Source organism: Ambystoma mexicanum, chromosome 10, assembly GCF_040938575.1.
Source record: "Ambystoma mexicanum isolate Mex_15411 chromosome 10, UKY_AmexF1_1, whole genome shotgun sequence".
NCBI lineage: Eukaryota > Metazoa > Chordata > Amphibia > Caudata > Ambystomatidae > Ambystoma > Ambystoma mexicanum.
Window position 1 is genome coordinate 13,465,126 of NC_090932.1, and position 16,921 is coordinate 13,482,046.

The 16,921-nt window shown below is 46.8% G+C and overlaps 1 protein-coding gene across 2 annotated transcripts in view; it reads left to right on the forward strand.

The window, feature by feature from the left end:
- The window catches only part of LOC138491101 (probable cation-transporting ATPase 13A4), a 978,968-nt gene that overhangs the window by 169,581 nt on the left and 792,466 nt on the right, over positions 1-16,921 (forward strand). For both annotated transcript variants that reach the window (XM_069617419.1, XM_069617420.1), the window contains exons 3-5: positions 7,320-7,466; positions 9,982-10,052; positions 13,040-13,120. In XM_069617419.1, coding sequence (XP_069473520.1) covers positions 7,320-7,466; positions 9,982-10,052; positions 13,040-13,120 — 299 coding nt within the window. The remainder of the gene's footprint in view (positions 1-7,319; positions 7,467-9,981; positions 10,053-13,039; positions 13,121-16,921) is intronic.

Sequence of the window (16,921 nt, forward strand, 5' to 3'; positions counted from 1 at the left end):
GCCGTATACAGACCAGTAATTTATCAGTAAAAGGAACTAAATGTGTAGCTCCAGAGAACCCTTGAGCATTCATGGCAATACCTGACATTGGGTATTTTCCCTCCCGTATACGCAAATGAGTTGCGCCATTGTCTACAAGAAAAGAAAAGATGTGCCCACTATTGTCACACCAACCCTTGATTCCTATTGGAGGTCTGGTGTCACAGATAGTACTGAACACATCAGGTCACCCTGTGATCTGTCCTATTGAGGGTACAAACTCATCCCTGTCCCAGTGAAAGGATTTCCTCCTACCACATTGACACCTCATATTCTAAGTTCAATAATTGTCCTGTATTTGCATATTGTTGTGTCTGCATAGGTGCTTGTTGTCACTGTCCCTGCGGTGGGTGCATTTGTGCTTGTCCCTGCTGGTGTACCTGCTGTACTTGTAGTGCCTGTGCCTGATAGGGTGTGTTATCCTGGGCAAAGCCCTCTCTTGTTTGTGTGCTGTATGGTGGTGGATAAGCTGTCCGCCCTCTTGAAAAGTGGCTCTTTTGTACACTTTTTCACATGGGGCGCAATATGCCCCATTATTCCACAATTCCAACACAGTGGGGGTGACCCGCTGGCAAACCTTCCTTGGTTATATCCTCCCTGAGTACTTTGGCTCTCTTTCTGAGTGTTTTGAAATCCACCTCAGTTGTTCTGAAATCTGCCCCCTCTTCCCCTAAAACTCATATCTCTGCCTCGTGGTGGAAACCCATAACTATCTTGATCCATCAGGCGTAAATTATTCGCCTGTGATGTACCTACTGCTTCCTGCATACCCATTCCTTCTACGCTTGTCAATACCGCCCCTTCTATGGCAAACTCTGACAACTTTTTCTGAACCAATTTGGCTTCCTCAATTTTTCTAGTTTCATCCTTCTTTTTGTTTTTCTCTTCTAATAACTGACAATGATGTATTATAGTCAACTGTATCTCAGCCCATGGCTTCGCTTCCACCCCCACTTGTTTTTTCATCTGTCTTTGTACTGGTTCTGGTAACCCCTGACATAAAATATGATAAAATAGTGCCACTGTTTTTTCCCATGGCTCATGCGTTTCAAGCTGTCATTTCTCCTAAATATCCTGAATATAAGCAACAGGGTCTTAATCTTCCTTCATTTTACATGTCATAATTACACCCATTTCTGATGTGTCAGGATACTGTACCCTGAGTGCCCTCCAAGCATCTTCCCTACAATGATTAAACAGTGCTCCGCCATGCGCTGTGTTTTGTACTGTCACACTTGAATATCCAGTTCGCCTCCATATGTCATCAGCCATTTCCCCAAGAATGGCTGCCAGGAGACCTTCTATGGACCTCATTATGAGTGCGGCGGTAAGGGGTTAACAGTGGAGGTAAAAATGCTGGTGCCATTAACCCCTTACTGCCACATTAAAAGGTCCTTTAGCAGGTCCCGCTAAGGGCGGCGGGTTTTACTAGACGCCCATAGTGGGAGCTGCTAAAGGACCAGGGAGCTAATAACGGGACCCTTATTAACGGACCCGTTGTTAGCTCCCTCTCCATTCCCATTGAGCCCTATGGGGGCTCAAATGGGGATTGGGATGGGTAAATTGAATGAGGAATTACCAGGTCCTCTAAGGTTGGAATGGCCCCGTAATTCCTCATTCAAGGAACCCGGACCTGGACCGAGTTTGGAGGCAGCCATGGTGCACTGAACCCCTATGTCTCCTATGGCCAGCGTGTTTCCTCCTGTCATTTTTTCTAGCTCATATATCCTTTTCCCAGCCCCCGAAGTCAAACTAGTTAGCTTGCATTTTAAGTTATCCTTATCCATCTGTGGCCATGGAATGTATTGCACTTGTTGCAAGAAGTGAATGATTTCACCTATTTGGGCGTGCTTTAAAGCAATAGCAGAAATAACCAGAATATCATTAAGGGAGTTACCAAAAAAAGTCTGTTCAAATATTTTGTTATAAAGAGCTTAATCTGGGAAACCAGTGGCTTGAAAGCCTTCTGAAAGTAAACAGACATGGTTCCTTCTGTCATGTTTGGCCTATACACATGCTCTAATATTACACTGTCTTATATTAACAAATTATAATCACTTGGTTTTTATATAGCACTTAATCAAAAGCGCTTTACATAGGACAAATTGACATACATTACTCTTTGAATTAGAAGGTACACTTGGGCTTACCTCACTAACAACTTTAATGGAACTAGCATCAGTTTAATCACGCTGTCTGCTTGTCCCGATGGTGCCCTACCTGGTTGACTTCTGCAATGTACTCCTCATGGGCACTTCTTCCTCCAAACTCTCCAAGCTCCAGCTACTTCAAAATAAAGCATTGGTACTTTTCTAATTTATGGACAGTTATGTAAAGAGCTAAATCGCGCTGATAAAAGAAAGCAAAACAAAAAAACAAAAAGAAAAGCCCTATGGGGCAGAAATGGGAATGGGGAAGGGCAATGGCGGAAGGGGGATTTACCGCCCCTCCAACCTTGGAATGGGGCGGTAAATCCCCTTTCCGCCAAGGCGGTGCCGGTATTTTACCGGCATGAGCCATGTCGCTAATAGCGCCATGGCTCACCGCCTACCGTGTAATGAGGCCCATTGTCTTAAACCTGGACAGGGCCCTTTGATTAACAAAAATGACTATGAGTAACTCTAACTTACTTGTGACTTATTAGGAATAAGTTGGAAAATACTTTTAGTTGGATATTGACCGGGTTTGGCAAGACCAGGCAGAAGACTTCATCTTGGCAGGATGAAGACGCACTTCCCAAAGGTCTGTGCAGAAGAGGGTTTCAATGTTTTCTATGCATGGATTAAGATCCAACTTTACAGAGGCAACATGAGGACAGGGCGACTCCCCTAAGAAAGCGAGAAGGACTTCCATCGAGCCAAAGACGCTCCAGAAGGCAAAGCTGAAGGTGGAAGGAGACATCTGCCCTTCATTGGACTAGAAGGGAGACGGAGCAGGAAATCGAGACACCCACCCCCAATATGGGGCCCAGACAAAAACCAAGATATAGTTGAGAATAGCAAATCCCTGATTAACCAGCTAGAGGGGACCCTCTGAAGTGGGAAAGTGGGACAAGAAACAAGCAATGCAATCATTCAACAGAAGTGGCACACCTGCCAGCAGAAGATCAGGGATTCCTGAAGCATAGACAATGTTCAGAATAAAGTCACCTGGGAAATGCACCTGCTTGCTTTGGTTTCTTGCAAAGCATCTCTCAGGGGACCCTAAATAAAAGCACATACCCACAAAACTACCCAAATTCACACATTGTATTTGCTGTCCTCAACATATCTTCCTGCCAGGGCCCAAAAGGGTTGGGTCCTAGTAAAGGTTATGATGTTTGGAACTGGTCAAACTCTCATTGGGTGGGAGTGGGAGAAGCTGCAGGGGCTTTGAGACCCTTTTTGCGAGCTCAGCACCTCTTCGGAACCCCTAACCTGACAGGCTGCACCCCACCTTGCATGGAGTTGTAGAGGCATTGTTGAGGTTTCCTGGGTGACTGGCAAGAGGCCATGGTACGGGCAAATAAGCCAATGTGCCAAGATGTCCCCTGGATTTATGTGAACCCACATTTCATATTAGTGGGTACAAGTGCCACTGAGACATGAAAAACAAAGCATAGTGTGCACAGTGTTGATGGCAACACGTTCTCTGCGCCACGGCACAGCTCAGACTATATACCCTTATGGGCCAAAGCACCAAGGGCCATGAGTTTGGGTCAAAAGTCCTCATCCTAAGACATTATAACCGCTTCCGAGGTCCAGAAAGCGCCTGGCATATACACCTGGCAGAAATACATGCCCTGGCAGAAATACATACACCTGGCAGAAATACATGCCCTGGCAGAAATACATACACCTGGCAGAAATACATGCCCTGGCAGAAATGCATGCCCTGGCAGAAATACATGCCCTGGCAGAAATACATACACCTGGCAGAAATACATACACCTGGCAGAAATACATGCCCTGGCAGAAATGCATGCCCTGGCAGAAATACATACACCTGGCAGAAATACATGCCCTGGCAGAAATACATGCCCTGGCAGAAATACATACACCTGGCAGAAATACATGCCCTGGCAGAAATACATGCCCTGGCAGAAATACATACACCTGGCAGAAATACATGCCCTGGCAGAAATACATGCCCTGGCAGAAATGCATGCCCTGGCAGAAATACATGCCCTGGCAGAAATACATACACCTGGCAGAAATACATGCCGTGGCAGAAATACATACACCTGGCAGAAATACATGCCCTGGCAGAAATGCATGCCCTGGCAGAAATACATACACCTGGCAGAAATACATGCCCTGGCAGAAATACATGCCCTGGCAGAAATACATACACCTGGCAGAAATACATGCCCTGGCAGAAATACATGCCCTGGCAGAAATACATACACCTGGCAGAAATACATGCCCTGGCAGAAATGCATGCCCTGGCAGAAATACATACACCTGGCAGAAATACATGCCCTGGCAGAAATACATGCCCTGGCAGAAATACATACACCTGGCAGAAATACATGCCCTGGCAGAAATACATGCCCTGGCAGAAATACATACACCTGGCAGAAATACATGCCCTGGCAGAAATACATGCCCTGGCAGAAATGCATGCCCTGGCAGAAATACATGCCCTGGCAGAAATACATACACCTGGCAGAAATACATGCCCTGGCAGAAATACATACACCTGGCAGAAATACATGCCCTGGCAGAAATACATACACCTGGCAGAAATACATGCCCTGGCAGAAATGCATGCCCTGGCAGAAATACATGCCCTGGCAGAAATACATACACCTGGCAGAAATACATACACCTGGCAGAAATACATGCCCTGGCAGAAATGCATGCCCTGGCAGAAATACATACACCTGGCAGAAATACATGCCCTGGCAGAAATACATGCCCTGGCAGAAATACATACACCTGGCAGAAATACATGCCCTGGCAGAAATACATGCCCTGGCAGAAATGCATGCCCTGGCAGAAATACATGCCCTGGCAGAAATACATACACCTGGCAGAAATACATGCCGTGGCATGTTGGTGGTAAAGTAAAAGAAATGACGTTTAATAACGAGAAAGGGAAATAGACAAGGTGATTTAGTAACTTAAATGTGGATTTATTTTGTAGTATTGAAATAACATGCGTGCCTTCATGCGCTAAGCGCTTAGACTGGAACCCGTGTCACAGGAGCATGGAGAAGTCGATGTATTCACCGATGCGTTTCCTTTCTCTTTCATGTGTTACATTGAAGGTCGCAATAAAACAAAGATACTTTCAGAAAAAGAGTCTCTTGTTAAAATAAATCTTTGCTTGGAAATGGCTGTTTTCGAAGTCAGAATGTTTAGAATGCAGTCAATACCAGAGGTTATTGACTACAGTACACTGTGAACATTCTGATTGGCTGAGAGGAGGCCAGTAATGACATCCATGTGCTTATATATCCGTGCAGACTGCGGGTGGGGTTATTATCCTGGGATAATGACCTGCCACCAATTTATGGCCTGAGGTGAAGCCGAGGGCGCTAAATTGGGGAAGGATCATTATCCCATGCAATGATGACCCCCGCTGAGGTATATAACACTATTAGCACACGGTGGCAGGAGCAATATATGTTTTGAGTGTTGGTGGTGAAGTACACAAATGTTGCTTTTAAGAGTGAGTAAAATAAATTGAGACACTGGGTTAGAAAATGAATCGTGTTTGTATTTTGTAGTATTTAACATGGTTCTCTTAATAAGTTAAGCATTTTAATTGCAACTTGGTTGAACTGGAATAGGTATAACATGACCTGCATTAGCTGTTATAGAAAAGGTTTCTCTATAAGGAAGTGAAAGCCTTTTCCATTTGTTTAAGCTTTCTCTTGCATGTGTTAAATAGCATGGTTCAGCAAAAGCAAAGAGCCCTATCAGGAGTTTGGCGGTAGCTCAGAGGTAAATCTGACGAGATACCAGCAAACAGAATTACCGCTACCGCAACTTGTTCTGCTGGAATTATTGCCAGATTAAAAGTGGCGGTATGGTGGTGTTATTCTCCATTCATGGAATCTATAGGACTCCATGGTGATTCAGCGGAATTACCGCCGGATTGCAAATGGCGGTATGCTGATGTTATTCCCATTCATGGAGTCTATAGGACTCCATGGTTATTCCAGCGGAATTACCACTGGATTGCAAGTGGCAGTATGCTGGTGTTATTCCCCATTCATGAAGTCTATAGGACTCCATGGTGATTCCGGCGGAATTAACGTCGGATTGCAAGTGGCGGTATTCTGGTGTTATTCCCCATTCATGGAGTCTATAGGACTCCATGGTGATTCCGGCAGAATTACCACCCCATTGCAAGTGGCAGTATGCTGGTGTTATTCCCCATTCTATAGGACTCCATGGTGATTTCGTTTTTTTGGCATTACAATGGTGGAATTATCGCAAGCATTTTTCCAGAGGGTTTTCTTTCACCTTACCTCCAACCCCATAGTTTGGTAGTGTGGTAATGCGGCAGCAATGCAGTGGTAATTTGCCTACCACTGCATTTCCACTGTTTTGGGCCACACCACCTAACTCACAATGAGGTCCAAGTCCTCTGAGAGAGTAAGTTTCTAGTTGAAAAAAATCTTTCCTGGACATTGCCTTATTGTTTCCATGTCTGCTTGTGATACCAGAAGTTATTGACTGCACTCTAAACATTCTGATTGGCTAAGAAGAGGCCAGTAACGATATCCATGTGCTAATCGGCTAATAGGCTGGTATTAATTTTAATATTAGGTTGGTATTAATCCACCTGCACATACATAGAGAAAACATTCTATGAAGGTATAGGCCGCAAAACACACTGCCCCCTCAGTTAGGTCCCTGTCTCCTAATGAGAAGCAGCCCCTTGTCATAATGTCTTGACCATACTTGGCCGCGGGTCACAGGGAGGAGCTAATATCTACTTTGAAGGGCACGCTGGGAGTCATCCCATGACATGGACTGACTCTCAGAGCGTAAATAAGGTCCTTCTTCAGGCAACTCGGCATGGTTGGGGGGAGCCGAAGTGGAGGCAGCGATGATCTCTAAGTGGGTTAACGCCCCCTCTTACTGACTTCAGATATCTGCGTGCGACCTATAGAGTTTGACTTGGCAGGCCCTTCTGAGGCGTATGCATTGAATACTGTGAACCTGAATAATAATGGGACCTGTTGTTACAGCGCTTAGAAGCAGTAGGAACGCCATGATTATTACTATGGCTTATCAAGGCACACTGTCAAGAATATTCACCCAGTGCTTTTACTGTTCCTCCAGGATGACTTCAAGAAATACACCAGGAAAAAGGTGATGCTCATCAATCTGACGTCATCAGCAGGAGCCCCGCCCCGCGGCACGGATCAGCCACTCATTGCTCATGAAAGCTCCATCATGAGCAAAGCCATCATGAAGCCAGAACTAACAGTAAGTCTGCTGAATCTCTCTCCCCCATGATGTCCGAGAGACCCCTCGCAGCCGAGCTCATCCATGCCCCCTACCCTTTATGCAAAGCCCAGATCTTCCTCCGTGGCCAATCCCCGTCTTCACGCCAACCGTGGACTGTGCAGGATCTTGCTGCGCTGCAAATGGGTGTCAGTATTTTCATCACACATGCTTCATTTCTACAAGCAAGTTCTATGGGTCTATTCTTAGGAGCCAGTCTTGGGGGGTGGAGGGGCAGGTGTGTGAGAACAGCTGGAAGCCTAACACACTTCGACTCAGTGCCCAGCAGACCATGCCTGTTGTTTTCAGACAGCAGTGAGTCACAAATCCAGAATACAGCACCCTTGGACTCATCGGTAGCAGTGCCAGCTACCTGACATGGTTCAGTTCTGTACGATGTGTTGTTGGGACGCAGGTGTCACAAGGACAATAGAGCAATAGAGCTAACAGTTTGAGAACTTAATGTCTAAAATAAGGTTAATATAAAAGTAAGTTATTTAATTTATCCAACTTCCTAAATGTAGTCTGTTTTAGTTTTTTTACCTGCCTTGGCCAAAATCAGTCAATTCCCATCAATTCTTACTGGACTGTACTTCCCATAATGGACCTATTGTGGTGAAACCCAAGCCCCAGTGGGTATACAGTTCTTTTGCCGTGGGATTTTTCGTCGCAGGACTTTTCATTGCCGTTTTTTTATCGACGGCGATGAAAGGTCCCGCGACGAAAAATCCTGCGGCAAAATAACGTAAAACCGCCCAGTGCAGGGCCTGTACTCCATCGAACATTCTGTCCCTCCCATTCACATTCACAGCACCTAATACCCGCTGACGCCTGGACTGTCCGTCGCCCTTAGGGGGGATTTGGCCATTCTATGAGAGTTCCTGAGAATGGCCAGTTGGCCCCATGAAGCTCCCTCTTAAGGGTTTCTCTGGGGTGCAAATGTTATACAATGTGTGCTCTCCAAGGCAGTTAGGTTCCCTGCACCCTTGGGGGAAGTAACCTATAGAAAGCCCAAGTGAACATAGCTTTCAAAATGTTGTACCAACACCAATCTGCACCACGCGCCCATCATGTGACGTGGGCCCACATCCTCTGCTTGGGCTGCCTGCTTGGACTGCCTGCTTGGGCTGTCTGCTTGGGCTGCTTGCTTGGGCTACCTGCTTGGATTGCCTGCTTGGGCTGCCTGTTGGTTCTCCCATTACATTTCTTCTTCCTGCCCGGCCTCTTTAGCATAGACACATTTTACTCTATACTTATCCTGTTGGTTTAGGACCTCTGTGGTCTAGCCAGGCTACTCCTTGACCTCTTTGTGTTGGATACCTTTAGCATACTCACATCCTTCCTTTACTTCCCTTGTACGTTTTGGATCCCTTTGGTCTATCAAAGTACCTGCTTTTCTCTTTGTTTTGTACCCATCACCCTATTCACACTATGACCATGTCTCCTCTTTGTGTGGAGTGATGTTGCCTTTGCCGCTTCTAGAGACACAGGTCAGGCTGGATAGCCAATAAGAGAGCACGTGACTAGAGACCCAGGTTAGTCTGGATAGCCAATAAGAGAGCACGTGACTAGAGACGCAGGTCAGGCTGGATAGCCAATAAGAGAGCATGTGACTAGAGACACAGATCGGCCTGGATAGCCAATAAGAGAGCACGTGACTAGAGTCACAGGTCAGATTGGATAGCCAATAAGAGAGCATGTGACTAGAGACACAGGTCATGCTGGACAGCCAATAAGAGAACACTTGCCTAGCGACACAGATCAGGCTGGATAGCCAATAAGAGAGCACTTGACTAGACACAAAGGTCAGGCTGGATAGCCAATAAGAGAGAATTAAGCTAGAGACAAAGGTCAGGCTGGATAGCCAATAAGAGAGAATTTAGCTAGAGACAAAGGTCAGGCTGGATAGCCAATAAGAGAGAATTTAGCTAGAGACAAAGGTCAGGCTGGATAGCCAATAAGAGAGAATTTAGCTAGAGACAAAGGTCAGGCTGGATAGCCAATAAGGGAGCAGTTGCTCTAGAGACACACGTCAGGCTGGATAGCCAATAAGAGAGCACTTCACTAGAGAACACATAAGGCTGGATAGCCAATAAGAGAGAACTTGACTGGAGACGCAGGTCAGTCTGGATAGCCAATAAGAGAGCACTTGACTAGAGACACATGTCAGGCTGGGGTCAAAGCAGGTTTGACTTAGTCTTCTGTCCTTCTGAGGTTCTTAAAACAATATCTGATGAGCTAAGTAAAAAACGCACTTATTATTCAAACGTGTTTGTTTTGACACCTGTTATTGCACAACATATCCAGATGACAGGTGCATATTATGGGATGTGCACAGGCTGAACAGATATTCATACTCTTCTTCTTTGGGCAAAGATTGGAAGGGAAGATGAGTGCACACCTTCCTTAAAACTCTCTAAATGTACCCAACTAGCCAGTGCCATCACTTGCCAGTCATACAACTCTCACATTCTTTTGCTGTTTGTTTTTATTTCAGGTGAGGTACATTCAGGTGCAGAAAATTAAGTACGCTTGGGTTAGCTGTCAGAGAAAGTTCCACAAAGTTGGGTGAGTTTGAAACGGTGCCTATGAGGATCTAATCCAAATCATCACTATTATAGCTGTGCAGAGTGTGTGAGTGGTCATTATTGTGGGATAATGACCTGCAACCAAGTTATGGCCCAAGGTAAAGCCAAGGGACATACGGTGGGGAAGGTTATTTATCCCCAAGCGATAATGGTGTCTCCTGAGGTCTATATAGTTATTCACACATAGGGCCTCATTACAAAGCAGGCGGAATGGGTTTAACGGCGCTGGTAACGGTGCCGGCGCTGTTAATCCCATTCCGCCCTATTACGAGGTTCCCTCGCGGGACCCGCTCTGGACATCTGGTTTTACAAGACGTCCAGAGCGGGTCCCGCGAGGGGACCAGGCAGGTAACAACGGGCCCGTTATTAACGGGCCCGTTGTTAGCTCCTCCTCATTCCCATTGAGCCCTTGGGGGCTGAACTGGGAATGGGGATGTGTTCCCTGAATGGGGAAATTACCGGGTCCTCCAAGTTTGAATGGGCCGGCATTTCCCCATTCAGGGACCACGGACCCGGACCCGAGTTTGGAGGCAGCCATGCCCTTATTAAGGCATGGCTGCCTCCAAACTCATAATGAGGCTGATGGTGTAGGTAGCAACACATGCGTCGGTGTTTTGATTGTGAAGTAAAATAATGTTACTTTAATTGAGGGTCAAATAAATAGCCAACTGAATTAGTAAATTAAATTTGTTTTTATAGTATTGAAATAAAGTAGCTGTCCTCATGAATTCAGCATTTTATTTGCAAACTTGGCTGAGCTGAAACAGATTAAACATGAGCAGGCATTTGGTGTCATGTAAAAGTAACGTTTCTCTAAACGAAAGCAAACACATGTTCCAATGTGTTCCTTTCTCTTCCGTGTGATAACCAGGGTGTTACAGCAAAAAATGTTCATCTCAGAGAGGTAGTGTCTTGTGGAAAGACATCTTCGCTGGAAATTGCATTTTGGATTCCATGTCTGCATTTAGATCACAGTCAATACCAGTAGTTATTTACTGAAGTCTAAACATTCTGATTGGCTGATAAGAAGTCAATACAAATCGCCATGTGCTAATAGCGATTAAATGACTGCTTGTAACGCCATTGCTTCCCGATCATCTTGTTTTGCACCCGTTACACTTACATTGTGCTAAAAGCAGTATTCATTAATTAGAACAGACGCACACTGATTACTCTGCAAGGCTGAGTAATGTTAGAAAACCCCCTCCTTTGCCTGGTATAAAGCATTGTTTTCTAAATGCAAAGAATTCGACTCCCGCTTTCATGTTTTCACTGCCGGGCCTTTGCTATCTTCAATATTCTCCGGTAGTAAAATGTGTCCCTTGTATGTCCTGGGCCCCCTGTATGTCCTGGGCACCCCTCTATGTCCTGCCCCCCTGTATGTCCTGTGCCCCTGTATGTCCTGGGCCCCTGTATGTCCTGGGCCCCTGTATGTCCTGGGCCCCCTGTATGTCCTGGCCCCCTGTATGTCCTGGGCCCCTGTATGTCCTGTGCCCCCTGGTTGTCCTGTAACCCTGTATGTCCTGGGCCACCTGTATGTCCTGTGCCCCTGTATGTCCTGGCCCCCCGTATGTTCTGGGCCCTCTGTATGTCCTGGGCCCCCTGTATGTCCTGTGCCCCTGTATGTCCTGGCCCCCCGAATGTTCTGGGCCCTCTCTATGTCCTGGGCACCCCTCTATGTCCTGGGCCCCCTGTATGTCCTGTCCCCTCTGTATATCCTGGGCACCCTGTATGTCCTGGGCACCACTCTATGTCCTGGGCCCCCTGCATGTCCTGGGCCCTCTGTATGTCCTGGGCCCCTGTATGTCCTGGGTACCCCTGTATGTCCTGGGCACCCTGTATGTCCTGTGCCCCTGTATGTCCTGTGCCCCTGTATGTCCTGGGCCCCCTGTATGTCCTGTGCCCCCAGTATGTCCTGGGCCCCCTGTATGTCCTGGGCCCCCTGTAAGTCCTGGGCCCTCTGTATGTCCTGGGCCCTGTATGTCCTGGGCACCCTGTATGTCCTGTGCCCCTGTATGTCCTGTGCCCCTGTATGTACTGGGCCCCCTGTATGTCCTGGGCCCTCTGTATGTCCTGGCCCCCTGTATGTCCTGGCCCCCCTGTATGTCCTGGGCACCCTGTATATCCTGGGCCCCCTGTATGTCCTGGGCACCCTGTATGTCCTGGGCCCCCTGTATGTCCTGGGCACCCTGTATGTCCTGGGCCCCCTTTATGTCCTGGGCCCCCTGTATGTCCTGGGCACCCTGTATGTCCTGGGCCCCCTGTATGTCCTGGGCACCCTCTATGTCCTGGGCAACCTGCAGTGAATGCACAGGGTGGGGAGAAGGTGTCTTCTTTTGCTCCTGTTCAACTACTCTCCAACTTTTTCCTTTCAAATGATGATGGCCTTCCGGCTTTTCAAGCACACACGTTGATTTTGAAATGTCTTGTCCTCTGAACCTGCTGGCGCTTTTCAGGCGTCATTTGTATTGGTGTGATATGTTGTAATCTCAGCTTCCCATGTCTTCCCATGTCTTCATTGGTACACGGTAACAGAATACACCTACCCACGAATTGGTGTGTCTGACATCACCAAGAACACACACACTACTTCCGTGGCTCAGACAGACTGTCAGCCATGTTCAGAAGGATCAGAAGCTGATTACAGAAACGCTAAAAGGGGAGAGGGGTACGCGCTCAGAAAAGAAGGTCCTTATGAATACACGTGTTTAATATTATGTAGGATATCAGACACACTCCAATTCCACAGATACAACAGAACACCTGTGATGCAGCTGTTCCCACACATCACACAGTAACAGCAAAGGGTCAAAAACGCAATAGACAATCACACTAGACAAGGAACAGGAAGTAGGCCTTGGAGGTCATTTCCGCCCGCACTCCTATCCGTCTCCATGTTGGATACACTTTAAATGAAGCACCTGAAGACCTTTGCAAACAGCTAAAAGCTGCGGTGTCTCATTTCAGGGAGCTGGAGGACGCCCTCTCTGCTTCAGAAATCCATTCCAGGTGTGGTTCAGGACTGACCTGTGAAGAGCAAGACATCAGGTATGTTGTGCATGTATTTACACACTTAAGTACTAAATTGCTGGGTACATGTGATTTACTAGAATCCAAAATAACTAATCCAATTACAAATAATACCAAAATAATGAATTCCAAAAAAACAAATTCCTTTTTTGTTGTTTTTGGGAGGGTTACCCCAAAGCCCTTCTTTTTTTGTTCCTAATACTTTTCCCCCACCCCCAAAACCACTATTCTCTCTCGCAACACCTTTTTTTAGTTTTTTTCCAAATTCGTTATTTTGGAATTCGTTATTTTGGATTTGCTGTAATTCGATTAATTATTTTGTGATTCGTTATAGTCACTGCATATAGAATTGGCACATTCTGGCCAAACTGCAGTATCTTTGTGTCTATGTGCAATATTTCATGCTACTGGACGTCTCCACCCCCTCCACCTCCGATACTGTCCATACGTTGTATTGCAGACTGTGCTTCCACGGCACAACATCAGTATTCCACCTTCCTCCTGATTGGCCGCTTCTTCCCTTTCCTCCACTTTCCATTGGCTCATCTTGAATAATTATTATTCATGCCCTCTCAAGTGCTCTGCAGCTCTGTTTATCCTTAGTCAGTTGAGCAATAAGCCCCGAGCAGGGGGGGCATTAGCGCTTCAGGTAATGCCCCAGGGCCCATAGTTACAGGCCCCGGGGCATTACCTGAAGCCCTCTCTAACCGGCATCTTTCCATCTCCAACACTCTGGATGTTTTTGCCCCTGTCATGATAATACGCCTGAAGCATACCTCCAAGTGCAACTCTTGATATGACCCTGACCTCGTCACCCTAAAATGCAAGTGTAGGGTGGCTGAGAGGAAGTGGAGGACATCGGGCAGGCTTGCCACTTGCTCCAAAGGCAATACAGACTCCCTGTCTCGTCCAAGTAGCGAGCCCACATCCAAGACCACATCTCTGCGGCCTCTAACAACATGGCCAAACTCTACAAAATCTGCAAGGAACTGGCCAATCCTACCGTAGTCCCCACCTCTCCTGTTCCCTCTCAGGCCCTCTGCATGTCTCTGGCTTCTAACTTCACCACTAAAACACAGGACATCCTGTCCACTCTCTCCTCTTGCTCCCCCTCTACCTCTCCTGGCCCACCTCTGGCCACCTATACCTCTCCTCCTCCTTTCTCCTCCTTCTCTGCAATCACTCCTGACAATGTCCCTAGACAAGTCCGATTTATGAAAGTGTCATCCAAGCAGGTGCTCCCCTGCCCCTCCAGAACCATCAAGGACCACATTTACACCCTCGCTCAAACCGTGGCCAATTATTTCTGCAATAACTGTTTTGACACTGGAACTTCCCCTCCCACTAAAGCACTCCCTTGTGCACCCCCTCCTGAAGAAACCTTCTGCCGATACTTTCTGTCTGGCAAACTACCACCTGCTCTCTATCACTCCTTCCTCCTTCCACCTAGAATGATGTTTAGCTTCTAGTCAAAGCGTCAGCACTTGATCAGTAATTGCTCCACAGTATTAGTGCAGTTGCACTACCTGGATACTTTCAGGGAGTGCAAAATGAGTAGACTGCTCTCTTGCCAGTCTGATAACACAGCGAGTAGAGCGCTCGCATTGACATCTGTGCAGAGCCTGCTGACGCAAGTTCGAATCCCGGCAGGGCCAAACTCAGCCTTTCATCCTTCCGAGGTGGATAAATGAGCACCACACACCGTGGGTAATAATAAGCAGCGCTCAGATACCTGAGGGTTCGTAGCGCTATATAAAATCTAAACTATGATTATGATTATTACTACAATGCCACACTCGCTTCCAAGCGCTTCCACAGTGTTTCCTGTTAATGGGGAGTATATCCGTGGGGTACCCCTGGCAGAGCCTGTGTGGCCTGTGTCTGCCACACACCGGGGCTTGCTTTATCAAACCCCTGACTCCTGCTGAACCCCACAGGCCAAACTGTTCAACTTGACTCTCCTGTAACATCCAACTTCAACCCCTAAATCACCCTTTTACTCTTTGGAGGGTACTGTCCTCGCAGCGCTCTAAGTCTCTCATTTCTTCTACCGAGCATTCTAGTTTGTGCTCTGAATTTGATGCTTGACTGAAGCAGGCCGCGCTCTCAGAATTAGCCAATCAGGGGGCATGATCAGTCCCTTTGATCTATCCACACACCACAAATACATCCAGCTTGCGGTGCCTATGTTATTAATACTCAGAGCTATACAGACACTCTAGACACAATACTTGAAGCGTTGGGCCCATGCAGGTCTATTCAGCCAGTGGCTGTGAGCCTCCCTGTCTTGCAGATCTGCTGTTAGATGTCATAGTTGTGAGGAATTCTCTGTGACCTGCTTCAAATCTACATATGTTTGCATTTGGCCATTGAAAGGACACCACTGAACACATCTCTCAGGTCCTCTGCCCACACCTGCTTTTTATCCAGCTCAGACTTGGACCAGATGTCCTCAAGTTCAGGAAGCTTCTCAAGACTTTCCTTTTCTCCAGCTCCTTCCCTCTCCCCTTTCCTTGCTAAATGCCCACTGCCACTGCGACTGGCTGCCTGGTCCCGACTGAGTCATGCAGGGGCCAAGCCCTCCCCTGACCAGTCTGCTCCACCACTCCCCTTAGCACTTACCCAACCCCTGGGGCCCCCTCCCTGCTACATCCCCACTCTACCTCCCCTTACCCTCCCTCTCGCCCTGACCTGCCCCCCCTTCCCGCCCTGCGACGTAGGACCGTGTATTATTGTTTACCCTCCTCTTCCCCCTCAACCCCCTTTAGTGTTGGTCGACCTGCAAACACTTTCTGCTGTAAAGGTACAATACAAATGTGAAATAAATAAAAAATAAATAAGGACATGGCAACATCTGATCCAGAATCTGCCCCCCACCACCATGCCAAGCTTCCTGGCCCCTCAGTACTCTCAATATCTTTAACCCTTTCCTTCACCATACATGCTTCACACATACTCCCCCCCCCCTTTCCATACGTGTCGATCACTAGAGCAGTGCACACGTGTGTGCACCGTCTGGAGGCTCCATGGAGGGACTCCGTTTACCTTAGAACGTGGAGGAGCTAAAGCGAAGAAACTAAAGGGAAAAGGTACCGGTTAGAAATGTTCAGTGATCATTCATGGACACGTTAAACATTACAAAAGCAAAAAGCAAGACTAGAACATTCACGAAATAGACTACAGCAAATGATCCATGCTAAAAAAAAACAAGTACATTAACATTAAACAACATATTGGAAACTGTAATATTTAAAAACAGAACAGGCTTTATTGGGATTAAAATGTGACAATCATGATATAATGAAGTGGGGGGGACCCCTACCCTCTACGCCCAATGTTCTAGAAATCTCACCCACTTGTTTATGAATAGAAGGGGTAACAACCTGCACCAAACTCCTAGCTAAAAACATCCCTTTAAAGTCTACTTTAAACATGTAAATGATTCTTATATCTAATGTAAAATAACTTACAATGCTCAGCATGTAGAGATTTAAAATAAAGAAATGACATTGTTCGTTTTTACCTGCCCTTTGTTCTGACATGTTCTTACTCTATTTGTCCCTCCTGCCGAGGCTCCGGAACGCGCCCCCTCTCCCACACGGGGGGTGTTTGCTGCATAGAACCCTGACCCATCTTTTTATTTTTTATTTTACTAATTTATAAAGTGTGCAGCAGCCCAAGGGCATTGTGGCGCTTCTACAGGAATCTTAGGCATATACAGGGAGCGTAGGCATATGATACAAGGCGTATACAGGGAGCATAGGCATATGATACAAGGCGTATACAGGGAGCATAGGCATATGATACAAGGCGTATACA